The sequence below is a fragment of the Lacerta agilis genome, chromosome 10, assembly GCF_009819535.1.
Source record: "Lacerta agilis isolate rLacAgi1 chromosome 10, rLacAgi1.pri, whole genome shotgun sequence".
NCBI classification, from domain to species: domain Eukaryota; kingdom Metazoa; phylum Chordata; class Lepidosauria; order Squamata; family Lacertidae; genus Lacerta; species Lacerta agilis.
The window spans coordinates 46745599-46769232 of NC_046321.1; the positions used below are offsets into that span (position 1 = coordinate 46745599).

Sequence of the window (23634 nt, forward strand, 5' to 3'; positions counted from 1 at the left end):
TCCAATTTCAGCTACATAAGCCACACTCAGAGAATGTGTTCTCCATCAGCACAGGGTGTAGTCCTAGGAATCGAAATAGTCAAGTCAGGAAGAGAATTGACACTTACTAGATTACTACAAAGGGTTTCCCAAATGGACTTTTCAGCCCTCCTTCGGAAAAAAAAAAACACCACATCACTTACAGGAAGCATTGGTGGATGTCAAAAGCTTCCAAACAATACAGGAGCAAAACAAAGAAACGAACTACAGCAAACTTCGTGCAGCAGAAAAAACATATTCCAATAGAAATACAATCACATGTGATCTTACTATTATGCTGCCTAGAGTAAGTTTGTGGGAAGCACAAAGGTTACTGAAGCACTGTTGTTTGCCACTATTCTCAAAACCCTCTATTCCTTTCCTGAATCTTTCATTAATGGATGGGTTGGCTCAGAGGAAAATTTTAAAAATACAATATTTATTTTTGTATTTAAAAGGCTGGGGATGGGGAGCTAAAACACACACACACACACACACACACACTAGAGCATAGAAACACACTCATGGAATGAAACTTGTTTATTTATAGATATTTCTTTTATATTGTTTATGTTTATTTCTTCCTAACCAAATGCAAGGAGTTGAAAGTAAATATTGCTTTTTCTAGGATGAAAGAATTGGAAAATACATCTATGAATTAAAAATGTGTGTCAGGCTTGAGTAGATTCTATTACTTGGTTATTCTGTTTAATTCTGGCAGAGTATCCATAAACTGTATCTATAAATGCCCAGCACCACAGTTACATAAGGAATGAGTAATACTCATTAAAGGCATGCACACAAGTCAGAGCAATTCATATAATTTTCCTCCTGGATATGTTATATCATTATCATGTGATATTAACAGTGTCCTAGACTTAACTGGAAATTGTGACTTAGGTGGTTAATAATACAGAATGACTCCTGAGTCCTGAATTCATACCCCCAAAATCTAATAAAGTACTGTATACCATAAGCAGAATTTTTTGTTCTTATTAGACAAAAGTTTTAGCAGCCTTGGTGGTACAAGAAAACATGAGCTATAGAGCAAATAAGGTTGGAAATGTTTTGTTTTGGTTTCTTCGAGTCACACAAAATCTTCAGATGCAATGTTCCCACGGTGGAAGTCTTCCTTTTGGCACCATTTTCACCCACACCCCATCTCATCTAAACGTTTTAAAATCATAGATTTTATCAATAAGTTTTGATAGCATCTCAGGACTCACGAGATGCTGTGGTTGTATACATATGATCAGTCCTTTTTTCTAATAAAAAATAAAAAATGTTTGGGGGAACTCTCATTTTCCTACTCATATTGAAATACTGCACCTCAATGAGGCCAAACTTAATTTCACAAAATGTTTAGGGGTATGCGTCCCACCCCCCAGGAAAAAAAGCACTGCATATGATAATTCAGTGACGGTTACATTTATCTATGAAATCAGCAGGTGATGGACCAAAAATTAGACTAGCGAGCTATGGTGGCATTTCAGAAAACATTACTGTGTCCAGAGGGGTGTTCTGTACAATTTGGTATATGGTAATTTACAATTTGGTTTGATTTATGTTGGGAGCAGGACACCCACCTGTCATCATCCTCTGTCTGGCTCTGTTTAGCAGATTCGGAATGAAATGTTTCAACAACTTTTTTTTAAAAAAAATATTACTTTCTTTTGACCCCAAGTGCTCAGAAAAATCTGCCAAAATCTTCCTACAATTTCTAGTTTTACTTAAGCATTTTTATTTATTTACAGCTTCCTCCCTGGTGCTACGCCCATGCCTGTGTATTACAATTTATGCCTTCTCTAAAAGGAGAGAGGGAGCTATGCATTGCCAGGGGTTGGCCTAAGATTCTATGACTCAGCCATTCAAAAATAAATACATGAAATTTCTGAAGAAGTGTGCATGCACAAGAAAGCTCATACCAAGAACAAACTTAGTTGGTCTCTAAGGTGCTACTGGAAGGATTTTTATTTATTTTTTATTTTGTTTTGACTATGGCAGACCAACATGGCTACCTACCTGTACATGAAATTTGTCTCAGATTCTACCCCTGTAAAAGAGGACGTGTCATGCAAAACGAGGACACGTGGCAAGTCTATCTCTAACTCTCATGAGCTTCCAGTTACAGGTGGGTAGCCTGTTGGTCTGCCATAGTCGAAACAAAATAGGAAACAAAATAGGAAATTCTTTCCAGTAGCACCTTAGAGACCAACTGAGTTTGTTCTTGGTATGAGCTTTTGTGTGGTATCTGAAGAAGTGTGCATGCACACGAAAGCTCATACCAAGAACAAACTCAGTTGGTCTCTAAGGTGCTACTGGAAAGAATTTCCTATTTTGTTTTCTCATGAGCTTGGAAGCGCTAACACAGACGATACTGTGTTGTTCTGTTGTTGTTGTTTTTGCAGATGGGGAAACTGAGGCGGAAGGCACCCACGGGACGTGGACAACCCAGAAAAAAAAAATTGGGATCCATTGCCAGCAGGATGTAATTTAAAACCTCCAGCATTTCGAAGAATCGCCAGCGTCAAGTTTCGCCTGGCTGCTAAGTAACAGCCTCGTGATTGCTTTTTGTGCGGGAAAGAGGAGGTAACTCGGGAGGGTTACCGTTAAACAGGGTCCCTCGTAAGGCGGAGGCGGAGTCGGAAGAGCGCCCGGGGCGGAGCGGCGGAGCTCCGTGTTGGTATACAAAGAGAAGCCGCTCGCTGCACGTTGCCGAGAGGGGAAGCCGCGCCCTGATCTTCCGCCGCTCCCCCTCGTCTGACGTCGCCGCATTCCGCCCTCAAAAGCGGGGGCATCGCCAGACATTCCCCAGACCTGAGCGCGACGTTCCACGAGAATCGCTGCTGCGGCTTCTGCTCGGCGGCTCACAATAGAGGAAAAAACACAAAAAGCCAACCACCTCGCCAAGCGTCCAAGCCGCATACCTCACTCTCCGCCTCCAGAATTTTCGTCGTTATTCTTCTTGTTTTATTTAATAAAAGAGAACCATAAATTATTATTATTTTATACCGACCTTTTTTTTAACGAAACAATTTTTTAAACAAAACACCTATTGCTGATATTTTAATTTATAGATATATATATATTTCTTACTGGGCCTTTTAATTGTTAATATCCGAGGGTTTTTGTTTTGTTTTGTTTTTTTTGCTTCCGTTGAAGACGCGAATTAAATCTCGAAGATCAGATCTCGTGGTGCTTCAGATTTTTATTTTTTTCAATTTTAATTTTTGTGGGGTGGAAAGGAGCTCCGGAACATCCAAGGTTTTGCCCCCAGCTTCACTGATCGAGGTAAAAATATATTCTTGGGCTGTTTCAGGGGATTGGGGGGGGATCTGTGGTCATGGGGACAGGGGGGGGGTTGCTGCTGTGGTAGCGAAGGCAAGGCAACAACAACAAAAAACCCCAAATCGTTTCTTTACGTAAGATTGGGTGTTTAAAAGAAAGAAATAGCCCAGGCAGCGTTGCTGCATCTTTGGAGTACTTGGGATGGGGAAGACCTACCAGAAAACAGGCGCTGCTGGCGCAGTCTTGTGACTGATTTGCATTTTTTCCATTTTAAAAATGCAGGGACCCCTCTTATTATTATTATTATTATTAAGAGGAAGGGTGGAAGAAAGAAATAGCAAGGAATGGACAATGAAAGGATAACGAGCAAGGCAGGGTGGTTAATGTGCTGAAAGGGAATGTGACAATCACCCAACTGGGTTGCATCATTTTCCGTTCAGATGGGGTGGAGTTGGCCGGCTGCCCAAACCTGTACAGAGGTTTGTGTGTGTGTCAGTGTGTCATTTCTGGTTTTACACAAGTCGATTTTCGTGAACCTTAAACTAGCCTTTGCAACTTCGGCTTTCTCATGGTTTAAGTCTACCCTTTAAGAAGTCAACCCTTATAATTAAAACGGGGAGAGAGTGGGGAGCAGGTGATGTATAGGTCGAAATGGGTTGTTGGGCAGATGTGTTGTGTTGTGTTGTGTTGTGTTGTGTTGTGTTGTGTTGTGCACCCCCTTGCCTTTCCCAATCAGATCTCCCCCAGTGGCGGGGGCTGCCGTGTGGAAGCTGGAGATTATCTTTGTTCTACTCTCTTGTACTTTTCCTTCCCTTGCCATCTCCCTCCTCCCTCCCATCTCTGCTGGTACTTTTCCACTCGCCTGGCTGCCTATGAATCAGCCGCGGCGAGCAGAAGCGGCAGCGGCAGCAGCAGCTCACGTGACCCAATTCGGGAGGACTACTGCAGTATTGACGTTCCGCCCCCCCCCCCTTTTTTTTACCTTCACAGACAAGGCAAGTCCAGCAGCCAAGGACAAAAGATCAAGAGGAGCCCAGGCTTGCTGCCACTATCCCAAATAGTTTATTTGCCTGCTTTTAATCCGGTACCCGAAAAAAAGGCATCCTGGATCCCATCATGACCAAAGCTGAAATGGGCAAGCTCAACACTACTCCTGACGAAGACAGCAGCAGCTACAGTTCCAACAGCAATGACTTCAACTACCCCTACCCAACCAAACCAGCTGCTATGAAGAGGTCAGAGATGTTTCTGAGCATTGCTTTAGTACTAGTACTAGTAGTAGTAGTAATAATAATAATAGCAATAATAATACATTCAAATCAATGACAAATCTCTGATTGATTTTGGCAGAAGTGGATTTCAACCTTCATCCCCAAATTTACCTTTTTTTAAATAAAAAGCCGTAAGAATGGCCAATATCTGTTTATACGTACAGCAGCAAAAACAGAACCTTTCCCAGAACAAATCTTATTTTAAAATATGCCCATTTGAAATTGGTGGATTACACAATTTAAAAAAAGACCCCAATGTTGTTTTATGTTGCTTTTGTTTTTTAAAGTGATAATACTGTACTTAAGTCGCTTTGTTTTCCTTCTCCTCCTCCCCCCCCTCACAGCCATTATGTAGACATGGATCCAGAAAACCAAAACTTTTTACTTGAATCCAATCCTGGAAAGAAGAAATATGAAACTGAATATGTAAGCATGCATCACTAATCTTTTTAGCATTGAGTACATTAAGTGAAGACTAGGCTTTTCCCCGCCTGCAAATTAAAACCATTTGCAAATAATTGTTTCTGAACAAATTATTAACCAACACCACCACACTTTTTTTTTCTCTTATTCACAGCGTCCAGGTACTACTTCCTTTGGAATGTCAGTATTTAATCTGAGCAATGCTATTGTGGGCAGTGGCATCCTTGGGCTTTCTTATGCCATGGCAAACACTGGAATTGCTCTCTTTGTGTAAGTATTAGAATGCAGCAGAACTGCAGCATTATATTGTTGGTATTTGTGCATGCTAATGTTTTCCGTTTGCCATTTTTAAAATGTAACCATGGAAAGGAAACTTGGGCACAGTTGCCAAGTGAAGGAACACACATTAGAACTCCCGGACTATTTGAATATAAACCAGTTTAAACCCACTGAGACCAGGGATGGAATCCTAAACATATACCCATTTGGAAACGAGCTCTGTGGAACTTGTTTCCCAGTGAGCCATGCTTGAGATCAGGCTAAAATTGAGAACCTCAGTTGATGATTTCAGCCAGAAAGTTAAGTACACATTTAAATCTCTCCTGTTAAAACAAATGGACTCGAAACATTTATTTTTTGCCGGATTTCACCTGTCCTATCCTGTCTTACCATCTTTCAAAAAAAGGGGGAAAGAAATGTTTTTATTCATTCTAAGGAAGAAATTATATCACATGTGCATTTTCCAGTGCTTTTAAGTATTCCAGTTTCGGTTAACACACATCACTGCCATTCGTAAATGCATGCTTTCTCCAGTTTAAATGTCACTACATGCTTTTCCAGGTTGTGTGAAACCTCACCCATCCTGATTTCTGGCCCATAGTGTCCTGCAGCTAGACTTGTGTATATAATATTAGAAGACATTTATGTTCCTAGCAGCACAAAGTGCTTGTCAATTTCATCTCTACACTCTCTTGTACTATTTGCCTCTGCCTTGGGATACACACTAATACATCTTTCAGGTTAAAATTTGTGTATATTCATAGTCCTTTGGGGTTAAGAAATTGGAGAATAAATTTCTAGGCAAGTAGGTTTCTAGCTACATGCTCATTGGCATGGAAAACAAGGAGATCACTTGCTTGTATTTAATACATGGATAATGTATATATGTTTCCTGTAGAGGGCAGTGTATATTGAGAATGTGTATCCATGGAAAAGCAAAGCCAGTGAGAGATGGTCATAGTAGCATCTATTACAGTGGAACTCTTAGAGCAGGCATAGGCAAACTCCGGCCCTCCAGATGTTTGGGACTACAATTCCCATGATACCTAGCTAACAGGACCAGTGGTCAGGGATGATGGGAATTGTAGTCCCAAACATCTGGAGGGCCGGAGTTTGCCTATGCCTGTCTTAGTGGGGCAAAAATACGGAGGTCAGATTTTCTGATTTTTACGCTATGAAGCCTTAATAGGAACCAAAGAAATTGTTCCACCCCAGGAGGAATGGTTTAAAATAATATTTATAAAGCTATGTCCCAGTGTGTACAACTATGTGTAAAAAAAAAAAGATAGGTGCAGGGCTAAATATACACTTCAGACAGAATACTTCTTGGTGAAACATCTTGGGGATTTTTGTGATGGATTCATCCATCATTAGAAATTAATTTAAGAATCCTATGCAAGTACATTTAAAGTTGCATTTGTGTCTCACACAGGCACTCCCAACAGTGAGAGAGGTTCAAAAGCACTTTTAAGGTCACCTTCCTATGCACACTTATGTGTGTGTAAGTCCCATTGGACTTGATAGGATTGCACTGTAGGGCATACTTACATTGAAGCTAGCGGCAGAGAACTTTGTAACGTGAAATCAGTAAATGTGCCTTATGTTTTCTAAGTGGATGCAATGTTATCTTTAAACTCCTTTTTATATGGCTCAATGACAGTCATTTAGAGATGACCCAAAATGCAGTCTGCTGGTAATGTTGCTGTTGCCACCAAAACCAATTTTAGTGGAAGCACATTTTGGTCTATGGCAGTTGATTCATTTTATATTATCTCCCCGTATTGAACTTAAATGGGCTTTGCATTACACTTTGCCCTGCAGCATTATGCTGATGGCATTGTAACCAACACAAAACCGTCCTTTCGGTATGTATGCATACTGAATTCAGTGTGTTGTTTTATCAGACAAAGTTTAAGTTTTGTTTATTTTCCATGGGCAACTTAATTTCTCTGAAATGTACTTTTAAGGCAGAGTCCTAAGTACGGAGTAGGTTTCATGGGTGTTAATGAACTGGCTTCAGAATAAGCATGTTAAGTATTGTGCTGCTAGTTTTATGCACATCTAACTGTGAGCAACTCCACTTAAACACAGGGGAACTTCTGAGTAAATCTGCCTTTGATTGGGCTATTAGTTATAAAGTCTTAAATAGCTCAGTTTTGTTTTGGAACTTGAAATTTAATTATCAGTGGCATCTTAAAAGGAAGAACAAGTTCCCACTAATACGCCTTTTTGCTATAGAACAGTTGCTTTGTAGATTTAATGTTGGATGAAGAAAAGATCTATATTTTTGAATATTGTGTATATGTTTAATGGTATTCAAGTATACAATCCCAGAAGCAAGCACATTAGCTTCCACTTCAATTTTCAAACATCTCGTATATAGTTTACCTTGATTTTTATCTAGATAGCTGTATTTTTGCTGATTATAATGATGAAATTCTTATTGGTAGAAATTTTTTTGTCTTATGTAAATGGCTCTGCAACAGTGGGCATTCATGTTAACATAGCCATGAAGCCAAGTCTAATTGGGGGCAATCTGTAATCAGTTTGTCTATTTAGTTTACTGGAGTGCTACTCCTTCGATCATTGGGATTTAAGCATGTGCTGGATTGCATCCATTATATGAAAGGAAATTCAATTCAAATAATTGAACTATGTGCATTGCTTGTATCTATGATCAGATTGGACATTCCCGTAAATGAACATGAGTATTGGATTGAGATGCTGGCGTTTTATCATTATAGCTCCACCGCAGGAGATGCCAGTGTTTAATATTCTGATTAAAAAAATCCAAAACTATAACCATCTTTGATTGTCTAAGCTTAAGAGTCGTGAGCTCCGTTTATTTTTGTAAGTACTAAAATGAACAGAAAAGAAAGGGAAGTAACATTTTGCTTCCCCTTTCAGTATCTCAGATGTGGAAAAATGTTTGCCTAGAAAGGGCTTGTAGTTAACCCAGCATGAGTCGAACTAGTTTAAAGGCAGGTAGTCCACCTTTAGAGGTGCAGCAAAGGGATCATACGTAATCCTTGTTGGGATGGTTTCTTATAACCTCAACAATAAAGAGCACTACTGTTCTTATTACATTTATTTTTAGAATTATTTCAATATTTTCTTCAGGAATTATACGACCACTTTTAAAACCAGTTATCATTTTATCACTTGTAAATGTAACTGGTATCAATTAAAGAGTCAAGTGTGTACTTAAATCTTCCCCATTGAAATCACTGGGAAGTGCATCACTTCGGCAGGACTGATCCTGGTTTTGTTACCTTGATGCAATTTAGATGCTTATTTCAGCCAAAGTAAAAGTTGTTTGTTTATATGTTTTTTTTTAAAGAATTCTTCTGTTCTTCGTGTCGATATTTTCTTTATACTCCGTTCATCTCCTCTTGAAGACTGCCAATGAAGGAGGTATGTTAACATCTACTTGTGGCTAATAAATCCACCTCTCTACACTTTATAAATTACAAACTTGTAACTGTAAATTACACTCCAGCAACCGCTCCTGTTTCCTGTGGCTGTAGGGTCTCTGCTATATGAACAACTGGGAATGAAGGCCTTTGGCATGGCTGGAAAACTTGCAGCATCTGGATCTATTACAATGCAGAACATTGGAGGTGAGGTTTTTTGAGATAAATGTCCCTTTTTTTACACTTTGAAACAATTTTATTCTTTGTTCTGATGAGATGAGCTTGTCATACAACATGTTTCCATTAGCAACCTAAAAGGGACACCCAAGAAGCATGTTTCTGTGGATTTTATGTGCCATGCTCTCTATTTGCATTGATGTACAATATCATTCATCTGCAGCTATGTCAAGCTACCTGTACATTGTGAAATATGAGTTACCATTGGTCATCAAGGCATTTATGAACGTCAAAGAGAGCACAGGGTAAGTCTTCAAGCTACTCAACAGAGGAAAAATGTTAGTGGGAACAGAAATGGGCATTGTAGAAATTTTATCTGATGTCTTCCATTGAAACATGTAAGAAGAGATCATGGTTGAGCTCCAGTTATACTGGCCTACTTACTGAGTCGTCTGTTTGACATATGATACAGCCTTTACTAGAAAAGGGGTTAGAAAAAAGCCTTGTTGTTTGACAAAATAGCAGGACATGTAAACAGGATCAGTGTTCACTGAATGGCCAGTCCAATTACTATTTTGTTGTAATGTAATCAAGCTGTAGTTCCAACATGTTCTTAGAAGCCAGCATGTGTATGGTAGTTTTTTAACACTGCCTTCGTACAAAATATTATTGTATCTTCCCATCTTAATCACTGCAGTGATGTTTCTCTTGAATCGGAAGTAACTATTTGGGCACAAGCATTCAGGGACATGAGTTGTGTTTCTATAGGAATTTTAATACCATGATTAGAGTATGAGATTCCCCCATATTTTAGTGGAGACAATGCTTGCAACCCATAGAAAGTTTGCAATACCTAAACCTCATTGTATTCCTTAGACTGTAATCAGACCCGCTAAGTTACATCAAACTCAATGGTGCTTAGATTCATGTAGCTTTCTCTGAACTATGCCCATTGCATTTTTGAATAGCTATAAAGATAGTAATTATTAATTTCTTTGGGAATAACCCTTTCCAATATGGTTTCTCTGCCCACATAAAGAGGGCTCTCCACTGGGCATAGCAGTGCTCTTCCTTGGCATGTTTGAATACCCATTTGCATGCAAGTACAGCTTCAACCCATTAAAGAGTGTGTAAGGCCTCCTATATCCCACACCCCTGAGTCCTGTGCCATACCACTTAGGATATAAACTCCCATTGGACTCAGACTTGCTTCTGAGTAAGCATATTTTGGATTAGGCTACCAGTCCTTCTGAAGCTGTTAACTGGAGCTCAGTCTCATTGATATCTGTTGTACTTAATCCAATGTAGTTGCTCTGACCCAGCAAAGCACAATCAATTGTGCACAAGAGGGTCTTTCCTATTGACAGCTGTAGAAAAGTAAAGTACTCCCAAAAGACAGGACCTTACAGAAACATAGCCATTAATGGGAACTCATGTGCAATAGGTACTGTGGACCAGTACTGCTGTCCTGTGTTTCTCTGTTGCACTTTGATAACAATATAATATTTTTAAATTATAGATGTGATGACCAAACAGTTTTTTCAACTAAGATTTCTTTCTTTTCTCACAGAGAATGGTACTTCAACGGTGATTATTTGGTTATATTGGTATCCTTGTTCCTCATTCTTCCTCTGTCATTGTTGAAAAATTTAGGTAAGTAGGCACAGGAAATATAGATAAAACTAGGGTGAACAAATTGGGAAATAATGGCAGCCCTCTTTGTGATTAACATGGCACCTGTAATATGGAAGCCACTTCTACATTCTGCTCGGTTTTATTGTAAATGGAGAGCTAAGTGTCACAGCAGTTTCCGAAGTCCTCCTAGTTGATGAAAGATAGATATATGCCAATATGAAGTCAATATTCTTGAGCAGCAATTTTATATCCATTTACCTGGGTGTAAGTTTTATTAAAGTTGGGGAGCCTAAGAAAGTATGAAAGAGTAGGATGACACCACCACATTAAATCTAATAGTGTTCTTATTGGATGTGTTGATTTGAATCTGTTGATTTGGGATAATATAATGGATAGGAAATCCCAGATAATGGCTAAAACAAAGGTGTGTGCTTTCTAGTTGTACAGTGATATTGAATCAATATATAAACAATACCAATTCTTGTAAATCTATTGTCTTGGAAACTCACTTTTGAGTTGTGCAGACTATGCTACTGGATGTGCCATCGCCCAAATGTGTTACAAGGACTAACTTAAATCATTTTTCTGTTACAGGTTATCTGGGTTACACCAGTGGATTTTCCTTGTTGTGCATGGTCTTCTTCCTTATTGTTGTAAGTGCAACATTTTCTATGCATACATTTAAGTGTTTAGGATATTTAATTCAAGTGAGATTGCTAATGACTTCTAATTACGTCCAGTCATTATTTTCTAGAACAAATGTATCCCGTGAAAGTAACAGGCAGTACTCTATGTCATTCTCCATTAGGTCATTTGCAAGAAATTTCAAATTCCATGTGGACTGGAAAGCGACTTGATTAATGCAACTCTGAATACCACCCTAGAACATCTGTCAACCACTGCACCTTTTCATGTATCAGAAGTTAATATAACCAGTGATGACCAATGCACACCGAAATATTTCATCTTCAATTCACAGGTAAATATTAATATAACATGGGGTGGGAGAAAATAATCAGCTATACTAAATAGAAATTTAATTGTGACTATTTTAAAGCCTCATTGACTGCTGAAAAATCCTTTTTAGCTTACAAGAGCACTGTGTACCCATAGTAAGGTTCAGTGCTTCTTTAAATGTCCTTATGTTAAACAGGATATGACTGTAAGCTGGAGAACATTTTTGTCTTGGGAACAAGGCTGCCAATAACTTAAGTACACTGCTGGCTTTTAACAATGTGAACAATCCGATCCCTATTTAGCAAATGCCTGTGTTTTGAATTTTTGTCGTGCAAAAAAGGCTATCTGGCCTACAGCCTATAAAGATGCGTTGTGAGTTCTGAAGCTGTTGAAAGGCCCCACCACACTCAATGGAGCTTACTTCCAGGAAAGTGCACATAGGATTGTACTCTTAAGTAAGATGCATGAGTGGTCCTGCTCCAGTCCCAGAACAATTTGTTTGGGGCTTTACACTGACTATTGTGAAGGCAGGCAGAGGCCAATGGGTAGGGATGCCCACCCAATTGTAGCGCTCTCCAGCAGTCTGGACTGGAGGTTAGGATTACAGCCTTTCTGTGCAATCTTGCGCATGTTGATTTAGGTGTAAATCCCACTTTAAAAAAAAAAAAAAAAGCTAGCTCCCTCGTAAATCCTTCCCTGGTCTGATGCCACCCCTCTACTATGGACTATAACTTCCATAAGATCTAGCTAGTATAGACCAGTGTTTTTCAACCTATTTTGGGCAAAGGCACACTTGTTTCATGAAAAAAATCACGAGGCACACCACCATTAGAAAATGTTAAAAAATTTAACTCTGTGCCTATATTGACTATATATAAAGTAATTCTCTTGAATAGGAATCAAATAAACACAAAGAAAGTATTTTATAATTACTTTATTATGAAATAGTAAGTAAACAGAAATATGAAAAATTATAAAATACTTTATTCAGTGCGCAACCTGGGTCTGTTTGGCTGTTTTTTTTAAAATCTTTCGAATTTTTCAATTTTTCCCACGGCACACCAGGCAACATCTCGCGGCACACTAGTGTGCCGCGGAACAGTGGTTGAAAAACACTGGTATAGACAACTGTTAGGGGTGAGAATTTTAACCCAGAATTCCTGAACTGTGCTTACTAGCACTGCAGCCTTAGCTAATGAAGAAATATACTTACAAGTTAATATTACAGAAATATTCATAAGTGCATTTTTATTTTTGTGCTTTTCAGACTGTCTACGCTGTACCAATCTTAACATTTTCCTTCGTCTGCCATCCTGCTGTTCTTCCTATTTATGAAGAACTGAAAGGGTAAGTAAGACTTGCGCATGTTACACATGTCAGATATTTTATAGAAACAGGAATGGAAACACATACTTTCAGAACTGATAATACATTTTGTTTCTTTGAAACAGGCGAAGCCGCAGAAGAATGATGAAAGTCTCCAATGTTTCATTTTTTGCCATGTTCCTCATGTATCTTCTGGCTGCTCTCTTCGGCTACCTGACATTTTATGGTGAGCAACTTCTCTTCTATTTCTGTTTCAGACACAAACCAACCAAAATAAACCACCCTTAACGTTCGTTTTGGTGGGAAAGGTCTGGTAATGTGCTAAAGTCTTCCTACTGAAACCAAATGAAAAGTGTTGTAAGTGCATTGTGTGTTCTTTGCATCTTATGACTATGAATGTAATCTCAGATGAGAGCCACGAGGAACTTGCTTTCCAAAGTCCAGTTAACTTATTTGGATATTCAAAGGAGTGCAGACTCGCAATTTGAAATGCACTGCTAATAAGAAGCAAGTCTCGTTAGATTCAGGAGGGCTTGCTTCTAAGTTGAGATGCTTAGGATCATGTTGCAAGGGGAGTGAATGCTGTTAGAAATGTGAGTGGTGGCAAAACATAGCTCTCTGGTTTTATATGAGAACCAATACATGTAAATAAGTAGAACAAGTAGGGTTTAGAACAGGCACCCCCAAACTCAGCCCTCCAGATGTTTTGGGACTACAGTTCCCATCATCCCTGACCACTGGTCCTGCTAGCTAGGGATGATGGGAGTTGTAGTCCCAAAACATCTGGAGAGCCAAGTTTGGGGGTGCCTGGTTTAGAAGCATAATTGGACAACTCCATTTGAGAATCAATTGATATGTATTTAAACAGAGCACAGGGATTTTCCTGTTATATATATATATATATTTGCCATCTACAGTAATTAACATTCTATTAAAACACAATTTTCTTTGCAGGAAATGTTGAGCCAGAGTTGCTTCATACTTACGCTGAAGTCTTGGGAGCTGATGTTCTTCTCCTTATCGTTCGTCTGGCAGTCCTGATGGCAGTGACACTTACTGTGCCAGTTGTGATTTTCCCAGTAAGTTTTTTTCCCCCAGCTTCAACAGTAATTTGGAAATCAAGCTAATTTAGAACTTGTCTGCTAATTTCCAGTTGTGATTTTTTTTAAATAAATAAATAAATAATTCATTTCCTGCTAGCTCACCTTTCTGCATCTGTTTGTTTTTGATGAGCATGAAAGGCAAAGAGATCCATTCCCACTGCTGTTGAATTGAATCATTTCAGCTTTAAGCTGGTAGACTTTGAATGAGAAGCAGCCTAAAAGTAAAGGCTAAAATCACAAGGAAAGTTAAACATTGGGAAGTTCACAGAAGGAAAGCTTCCTGCTCCATCTTCCCCTCTGCAACACCCCCCTGCCCCAACCAATCTTCTGCCAAAGCCTCTCTGAAGAATTGGAGGGTCCTCTTAAACAAGTTGAGATGGAAAGAGGAGGAGGGAATTGTGAACTGCAAAATTTTCCTTAGTTTAAACTTAACTTAGGATCCAACCTGAAACCTTTGGCAATCTATAAGGGCTAGCAAAAATTCAAAATGGATTTTCCCCATAGGCTATCCCTCTCACTCATTGTTACAGTGTTATAAACATTTCCAAAAGTTTGAAAAATATACTTGGAATGTGCCTTTAAGGTGTTGTTGTTGTTGTTGTTGTTTTAAAAAATAATTTTAATAAACTTTCATTTATTTTACAGATCCGCAGCTCCATCACACAGTTGTTGTGTTCAGGGAAAGAATTTAGTTGGTGGCGCCATACTGCAATTACAATGGCTCTTTTGGTATTCACCAACATTCTCGTGATCTTTGTTCCCACAATTCGAGACATATTTGGATTCATTGGTAAGGATTCTGTTGTTCTCAGTTCTTCTTGCTGTCGTTTTCTAAAGCTTTTTTTTTTTTTTAAAAAAAGAAAATATCAGAATACTGTAATAGAAATGTTGACCATTTTTATTTATTAACGCAGGTGCCTCCGCTGCTGCCATGCTGATCTTTATACTACCATCTGCTTTCTACCTTAAGCTAGTGAAGAAAGAACCAATAAAATCTGTTCAGAAGATTGGGGTGAGTAAAGAGAAGTGCCCATTATTATCATGCTTGTCTAGCTCGATCAGTAGAATCGAAAAACGCCAAGAGCTCCTTGGCTGCATGAGCAGAGTGACTATCAAGCATGCTGGTCACGAAAGAAAAACATGGCAACATTTATGGAGAGTTAGGTTGCTGGAAATGTACAGCTAATGAAAGAAGACTAAGGGAGCTCTTGAATTCTTACCAAATTCTTAACTAGCAACAGACATTTCATCACGGATTCAAAGGAAATAACCACCAGTGTGTAAAGGAACCGTACAATAAGCCCAATTTCCTTGATAAGTTTTCACAGCTACATCTCCCACAACAGAGAAGTCAAGATGTGTTTGAAGTTTTGTCCTCTTAGTTTTGGGAAATGCAGCACTGGAGAGAAGAATGTGAGCCCCAGCTGTGTATACAAGTTCCCTTATGTGTCCATAATTGGCCCTTTTCTTTATCAAGTGCTATTTGTTTCTTGCAAAATGCTTCAATATTTTTATATAATGTCTTTTGTAGGCTCTTCTTTTCCTGATCAGTGGCATATTTGTGATGACTGGAAGTATGACCTTGATCATTCTGGATTGGACCAGCAATGCTGCTTCTAATGGCCATTAGCTATCTGCTTTGGACTCCAGTGCTTACTCAACCGTCTACTGAAAAGAAACAGAACTTCTTACCCACGTTTGCAATTCTGCTTCCTTTCGAAATGCAGATTCTTTGATGCTGGTTCTTCTGAATGGCGAATAGGTGAACTTTTTTTAAAAAAAGATACTATTCTGCACTATGGGAATCAATACTAACATCAAACCACCTGAATCTTTGGCTGAGGGAAGTGACTATTTATTCCATTCCAGAGAATGGACAGCTCTCTCTGTAAAATTTTATCAAGCCATGTTTGGCTTTTGTCATTGTTACAGTACTTGGATATTTTATTGTTTTACTTGAATGTGCCTAATGGAAACAATTGATGTGAGAAATAAGTTAGTTTACATCGGGGGGTAAGCTAACCATTGAAAGTGAATGAGAAAAACACTATTATTTTTGTACCAAAAATTTTATGGACCTCAAAAGCACTATTTTGACTTTAAGAAAATGTTTTGTAAGTTGATGATCCAAATAAGGGTAAAAAAGAAATCTGTAAAACTGTTTAAGCAGAGTTCTAAATTCAACATGTTTTGCCTGCCTATAGAGGCATATCCTTAAAAGTATATTTTTGGCCACATGAAATTATTTTTGAAACCTATTATATGAAAGGTTGATTAATTTGAAAGACTCAAAACTGTTTAATGATTTCTTCACGTAACTTAGTTATTCTAACCTAAAACCAAACAGATATGTTATGACAACCCCATGGCAATATTTCTTATCCAAGCAACATAAACCACCACACTCTTTCAAGTAGCTATTTACTCAAATTGTCATGTTTTTAAAAAGAATTCATACCATTAGAATGGATGATGCTTTAAAACAATTTTTATGTAGCAAATGTAGCATCCAATCCCATTAGTGCTACAACCAAACAAGACCCTTGAAATTAATGAGGGATGCATAGGAGCAGTATTTGGCAAATTACTGAAAGTGCAATCCTAAGCATTTTTCTTCTTGAGGTACTCAATAGTGCAATTAGATTAAACAAATGGGCTATTATTATTATTATTATTATTCAGTTGCAGGTACCAACCAAATCATGTTGGGTCATTTGCCATTAATGTGGAGTTCACATGATCCAGCGGCAATTTTACACATTTTAGCTGTTTTTTGTAACAAGTAAAAATGAGGTCCTACTATCGTTTACTAGCAGTCTAGCAGTATTCACACACTGTACGGTGTTTTTCAACTACAAGTTTTCATCCATTGTTGGATTTTAAATTATTTTATGTTTTTGTTCCTCTCTGACAATGTGATATTCCTAATTGCATATAGTACGCCGGGATTTGGTGTGTATGGCAAAAGTTCTCTTCATAAGGCAACTGGGATTCCTAATACAACGGATATTGTATAGCAGTCTTTTAAAATTACTATTACTATTATTATTATTAAGACCTTGATGGGAATACACTGTCATCTCATATTTTTCTGATATAGGCATGTGCTATTTGAGTCTTAAGTAGTTTGCTTTGAAAAGGAGGTGGTAATTTCATGGTCACTGAGTGCTTGATCCTTCCCTGTTTGCAAAGAGATCACCATTAACGAGCCCTTCCTCTGTGTGCATTTGGCATACTGGGAACATTACAGGAAATGGAAATTCTTCCATGTACTTCCCATATCCCGTCCAGCCCCTCTAAATTAGGTCAGGGTATACAAGAAGAACACGGTATGCATATACAGACCAGTGGGGCCAGGGCTTCACACCCAGAGCAACCAAACCAGTTGTGCTCCCCTAAATTCACCTCTGTACAGACTTTCCGTTCCCCATCTTGCCCTGCAAGTGTATTGCTATGGGCAGCACTTTTGCAGAGCGGGGAGAATAACTGTGCTCTTATTAGCACTGCATGGTGATAAACCTGTATGTCGGTACTACACCTGCATAGGTAAGGATCATACACTGTTGAGTTACTATGCATGTTCCCTGCATTATTTCCATCCTAGGCTGAAGAGATGTTGTACTTTCATGAGAGCACATCCAGTACCACTTAACAGACACAGATGCTGCTGGGAAGCACAGACAAAGAATAAAGACAGGCAGAGTTTTAACAGCAAAGTCCTCAGTGGACGGCTTTCCGCTATGTTCGTTTGGCATAATAGTTTAGAAATCTAATTTAGCTGATTTCAAGCAGTAGTTGAGTTATAAGGATCAAATCATGGCATTCAATTAGCTAAACAATTCTGGCTTTTTTTCTTTTTCTTTGAAAAAAACGTTTAGGTCCATTTTTTTAAATAGTTGGCAGATTACTGCCACTCTGTCCCGGGTTTTTACAATCTGGCAATGCAAACCGTTTTGTTTTGTATTTCTGCATGGCAGCTGCCACCCCTAAAGCTGCAATCTTGATTCCATGGAGGTCAGTATCAAGAGAAACCTGCCTTACTGAAAAGTGTCTACAAGTTACAAATGGCTTGACATTTTGAACTCAAGCCATTGTCCTGGGCAGGGCAATGCAAACTCTACTTGAATAACAGTCCCGATAATCTCTTTTGTTCTCAGAGAATCCAGGTAACCAACCAATATGTGAAACTTTGCTTTGCTCTGTACTTAAAAACACCCAAACAGAGACCATCTTGTGAGTTTTCAAAAACCAGTCATTTTCAAAGCAATGGCTTGGTATAATGTCAGATGCTATTTTTATTGGCTTACATCTCAGAACCACCACTGGCTTCGGTGTAATCCATTATACATCTGTGCATGATGTAATGAAAATGACATCTCTCTTTCCCTGCAAATTAGACTAGTCTAGTGGTACTTGGCTTTCATATTTTGCATACTTCTGAAAGCTGGTAAGATGAGCCTCAGTTAAAATGGCAGCTCTTCCAATTTACCCATTCATGTGGTTCTTGTAAAAAATAATAATACTAGGATTCCCAAGTACCTTCAAGATATCAGAATGGTACAGGGAACAAAGGACCGTTTTTTCTGAACACACTGGAGAGCGTTTGTAACCAAGAAGCTAAGTTCATCGGTTCATCTCAACAGCTGGAAGAGTGGTAAAGGTAACAGAAATTACGAGACTGTACTAATTGTTGCATTTCAAAGGAGTCATTGCTGGATCAGGGATACCTCGACAGTACACTGTGAATCATGCAGTTTAGTGTCATTCAGTAACTAAAGAGGTTTCCCGCCTGACCTGGCTGTGTATCACTAGGCTATATTGATTTCTAGTGTCTGTTGTAAACCTGTCTCTTTAGAGGTTTCATTGAAGCTCACAGTTTCAGTATTAAATTAAACCACTGTTTGTCACCTAATTTTTAAATTACTGTCTTCCATGTTATTTCATTCATAAAATGTAACATGTTATTTATAGAACAATAACCTGTTGAAGTTAAAACCTATTTTTCAGTATTTATGGGTAGCCTTTGTATATAAACTGTGTGTGTATATATTGTAAGTATATTGTATATAATGTAGGTTTGGGAGTTTGTGTTTATGTATATAAGCTTTCGTTACGATTCATGGCTAATGCATTATGTCCACGACTCATTCCTGTTATGCATTCAGTTGAAAGAGCTATCAGATGGAAGTCTCCAGGGAAATAATTATGGCTCCCCAAATGGAAATCCTGTGCCCTCAAATTGTCTAGGGACACAATAACATTTAATGACCAGGGCTGGCATCTAAAAGTGTTTCCAAGGACGTGATAGTCCAATGAGGGGTTCTCCCTCCCTTTGAACCACACACAACTGATCTGAAACTTCCCTTGCTTTCAAAAGCAGTTTGCTTTGTGGGATGGAAGGTGTAATGGTTCTTTCAGAAAAAGAAGTCTAAAGTTTTGGGGTTCATAGACCTAGTTTCATGATTCATGCAAGGGCTTTGCAGTGTGAAGACAGTTCGCTGCCCCCTTGTAAAAGGGAAATGCAAAGCCCCTGTGTGCATGAAGTTATTCACTGGGCCCCTTATTCGTTACAACTGTGTACACACAGAATCTCTTGGATCCACAGAGTACAGGCTTTCAGAATACAGTTTGCCATAGATGGTTTTTCAGTAACTAGTTTTAAAATCAATATATCAAGCCTTCATGTACAGGTATGGTAATATTTGTATATATTGTATATGTATATATAGAGAGAGATACACACTGTAATGTTAGATCAACAATTAAGGGACAATTGTTGAAAAAGAGTGCTACACAGTTTCAATGAAACATTGTATGTTTTAACTAAACTAAAATAAAGATATAATCTTAAATTGTGCAAGTGTGAACTTATTTTTCGAGTATAGATAACATAGCTATACAGTGCCAAAAGGACTCTTAAATACCAAGTATAGACACTAGAGGCTATGTGCCCATGACAATTTGCTACCACCAGACTTCCAGCTTGTCCCAAAAGACAGCTCCATACAGACAGCACTTGGTTTTCCCTCCCTAGAGGTTCCCAAGTATTGTGGGACATCTTCCAAAAAGAAATTCTGCCCCTTTTTGGGCTGCAAACACTGATTCTTTCAACCATCCCCTTGAGAAACAAGAATCTTACTCCTGGATCTTAGAATGTGTTATAACTACCAAACTGATTTCTTTATGCACCTTAATACCACCTCTTTGATTGTTTCCCGAAAGTCTTAAGCATTTCACCCCAGTGATGGGTTTGTTGAGTATTTAATAACAGCACATTGTATCCATAGTGTTAAATGAATGACACGTTGCATCATATTGCTTCTTGTTATCCTTGTTAGTATCTCCTTTCTTTAATAGGGGAAAAAGATACTATAGGCTTGGATTTGTGCGTTAAGGAATTGCCACTTTTCAGGGCAGAGGCGCCCCATGGAAGCTTACAAAACAATTGGAGGAAGGAAACCTCCTTTGGATCCAACCCATAGTATGGAAGATTACGTAGTCTGTAGAACCTTTTAATGTGATTATGCTGACAGTTTCATGTAGAAAGCACAAATGTTGCTGGGCAACAGTGGCCATCACCCTGACCATCGATCATGTTGGCTGGTGCTGATGGGGCCTGCACTCCCAACAGCAGATGGATAGTCACAAGTTAGCCACCCCTGCTTTATAGCTTCCGGTTTCTGGACTTTGTAACTGAGATGGTAAATCAAATCACTTTTGACACCACATAGTGATGCAGGGTTTGGCGTTGTGGGTGCTTCTCGGAATTGGAACGAGGCCACCAACATGATAGAGCAGGAAGACCTTTGTGTCACATGCCCCTCATCAACTAAGCTCACATTTCTGTCAGGAGGCTCCCAACTTTTCCATGCTGATTTGTACGTAAGTGCATGGAGTAAAAAGATCTACAAGTATTTCTCAACCTGTGACTTTCCTGAGTCACTGTTCAGTAGAAACCAGCTTTTCTGTAGAAAAGGACAACACTCTCAACCTCCTTCAGTCTGTAGCGGGCCAGAAAAGATGAATGGGTAATGGTACATTATATGTCACATTTTCATACAATATTATCATCACCATCCTCATCATCATTTGCATATTTGGAAGCATTTAGTGTTCTTTAATTATGTGAAGCAGTTAATATTCCTTATGTTAATTTTAGAATAGGTTTTGAGGTAGCATGTCCAGATAAATTAATCTGTTTTCTCTCAGGACTAGTGTGGTGGGTTCAATAGTTTATGTGCGAGCTGTGGATTGGTTCCAAATAAGGTCACATTATCTCAGTTTCGGAGGAAAGTCAGAAGCACTCCTCAGACTTCAAAGTTCAGCTCAGCTTAAGAGAGTTGTTTTTGAGTTTTTGTTTTTAAGGAGTTGACTGTTCCAGTAAGACCAAATCTGCAGTAATGATGCAAAACACACACACACTCTACTGGAATGCATGTACTTTTAATCAGATCATGTCCAGGATTTTTTGGTGGGGTTTCATTTTTACCCACTTAAAAGAGTTATTCATGTCTATAAGTTGATAATTGCAACAGTATTTTGTAATTCATGCTTGGTACATATACTAAATGCATACCTAAATCACATCAACAGCCCAAATGTTATTTAAAAAAACAACAATATAGGAAACAGGAAAATGTAATATTTTATATGTCCAGCAGATGCACAGCAGGATCTGAGCAGAGTTAAGTGAGTCAGCATGTCCTGGTCTGGAAGGATTACAACATCAAACATCCATTAACAAATCAAGAGGCTCAGACTATTATTTTGTGTAGGTCATTAAGTGTTCTGGCCTCTGAAGAGTTACACTCATCTAATTATATTAAACTGTCAGTTTTACAATAAATATTAGAAACAAATTGTTTACCTTACAGAGCAACAGCCAGTGAGGTCTGTGCAGGCTGATTGGGAAGATGGTGAATGTTCCTCTACTCAGTTGTATGATATTCAGCTACCCTGGAAAACCAGAATCCATGCATTATAAATCAACCAAAGGGTTATGCTCCTAAACTGTGTTTGCCAGAATGGCCAAAACTGTTGAAGAAGAAGAAGAAGAAGAAGAAGAAGAAGAAGAAGAAGAAGAAGAAGAAGAAGAAGAAGAATTTGGATTTGATATCCCGCTTTATCACTACCCAAAGAGTATGTAACCTGAAGCGTGTGTAACCTGAGGTACCACTGTATCTTAATTCATCTGGGGTCTGGGGGCGTCAATGTTACTCTGTCCGCAGTAGAAAAGGTAACACTAACCATAGTTTTTCCTGTGGACTCCTGATTCCCACATTACAACCTTAAAGGGTATTTAAAAAAAAAAAAAAAAAAGATATCCAAAGATATTTCAGGGCAAGACAAATCAAGTGTGTGTTTTATGACATCTCTACTTCAAAGTGGCTGCAGGATGCCTAGCTTACATGGGGAAAGTCCGTTGCATCAGAAAGATACTGCATGGGAAAAAACTTGCTCAGTTGCTGCAATGAAACTTGTGCAACCTACCATTTTTGGCCAAACTGCCTTTTTTCATTCAATTACTGTTATAAATGCTACCAGACATTACATCAGATCTTTCCGCAGAGAGAGAAAAATAAACAAATAAAAGGACAACCATTGCTAACAATTTTAACCATTTACTTGTGAACTTTAACAGATTGAGGTTGAATCCTGACAAGACAGAAGTACTGTTTTGGGGAAACAGGGGGCAGGCAGGTGTGGGGGACTCCCTGATCCTGAATGGGGTAACTGTGCCCCTGAAGGACAAGGTGCGCAGCCTGGGAGTCATTTTGGACTCACAGCTGTCCATGGAGGCGCAGGTTAATTCTGTGTCCAGGGCAGCTGTCTACCAGCTCCATCTGGCACGCTGGCTGAGACCCTACCTCCCCACGGACTGTCTTGCCAGAGTGGTGTATGCTCTAGTTATCTCCCGCTTAGACTACTGCAATGTGCTCTACGTGGGAAACTGCAATTAACCCAGAATGTGGCAGCTAGACTGGTGACTGGGAGTGGCCGCCAGGACCATATAACACCAGTCCTGAGAGATCTGCATTGGCTCCCAGTACGTTTTCAAGCACAACTCAAAGTGTTGGTGCTGACCTTTAAAGCCCTAAACAGCCTCGGTCCAGTATACCCGAAGGAGCGTCTCCACCCCCATCGTTCCGCCAGGACACTGAGGTCCAGTGCCAAGGGCCTTCTGGCAGTTCCCTCATTGCAAGAAGTGAAGTTACAGGGAACCAGACAGAGGGCCTTCTCAGTAGTGGCACCCACCCTGTGGAACACCCTCCCATCGGATGTCAAGGAAATAAGCAGCTATCCTATTTTTAAAAGACATGTGAAGGCAGCCCTGTTTAGGGAAGTTTTAAATATTTAATGCTGTATTGTTTTTAACACTCAATTGGGAGCTGCTGGGGAAACTCAGCCAGATGGGCAGGGTATAAATAATAATTCAATTCAATTTAATTTATTCATTATTATTATTATTATTATTATTATTATTATTATTATTTAACAACAACAGCAACCCTCTTATATTTAACAGATTTCTGTATAGGTGCTTTGTTCTGAAGCACCCATACATTGGCTTTAGGCCAATTTGAAATGTCAGGGGATCCTCACCCACTGTCTTTGCTTGAAGCAGCAGGAGGGGAATCTAAACTAACACATGTGTGTGCATTGGCACAATGTGCTCTTGCAGTCTGCACCAGGAAATGAACAATCTAAATATGGGGACCTGCCTTAAGATCCCGTTCCTGCTTT

The 23634-nt window shown here is 39.0% G+C and overlaps 1 protein-coding gene across 1 annotated transcript; it reads left to right on the forward strand.

The window, feature by feature from the left end:
* The first annotated feature begins 3202 nt into the window (after positions 1-3202).
* SLC38A2 (solute carrier family 38 member 2) lies at positions 3203-19746 on the forward strand. Its single transcript, XM_033162368.1, has 16 exons — positions 3203-3309; positions 4297-4541; positions 4922-5003; positions 5155-5270; positions 8620-8693; positions 8807-8899; positions 9093-9174; positions 10440-10522; positions 11099-11157; positions 11313-11483; positions 12729-12808; positions 12913-13013; positions 13742-13866; positions 14536-14680; positions 14805-14902; positions 15422-19746. Exons 2-16 carry the CDS (start codon positions 4423-4425, stop codon positions 15518-15520), a joined length of 1527 nt encoding a protein of 508 aa, XP_033018259.1. The 5' UTR covers positions 3203-3309; positions 4297-4422; the 3' UTR covers positions 15521-19746.
* Positions 19747-23634: the final 3888 nt, after the last annotated feature.

Coding starts and splice junctions, on each gene's coding strand:
- SLC38A2 (XM_033162368.1), top strand. CDS start 4,423: ATGACCAAAGCTGAAATGGGCAAGCTCAACACTACTCCTGACGAAGAC. Junction 4,542..4,921: donor AAACCAGCTGCTATGAAGAG/GTCAGAGATGTT, acceptor CCCCCCTCACAG/CCATTATGTAGACATGGATC. Junction 11,484..12,728: donor ATTTCATCTTCAATTCACAG/GTAAATATTAAT, acceptor TGTGCTTTTCAG/ACTGTCTACGCTGTACCAAT.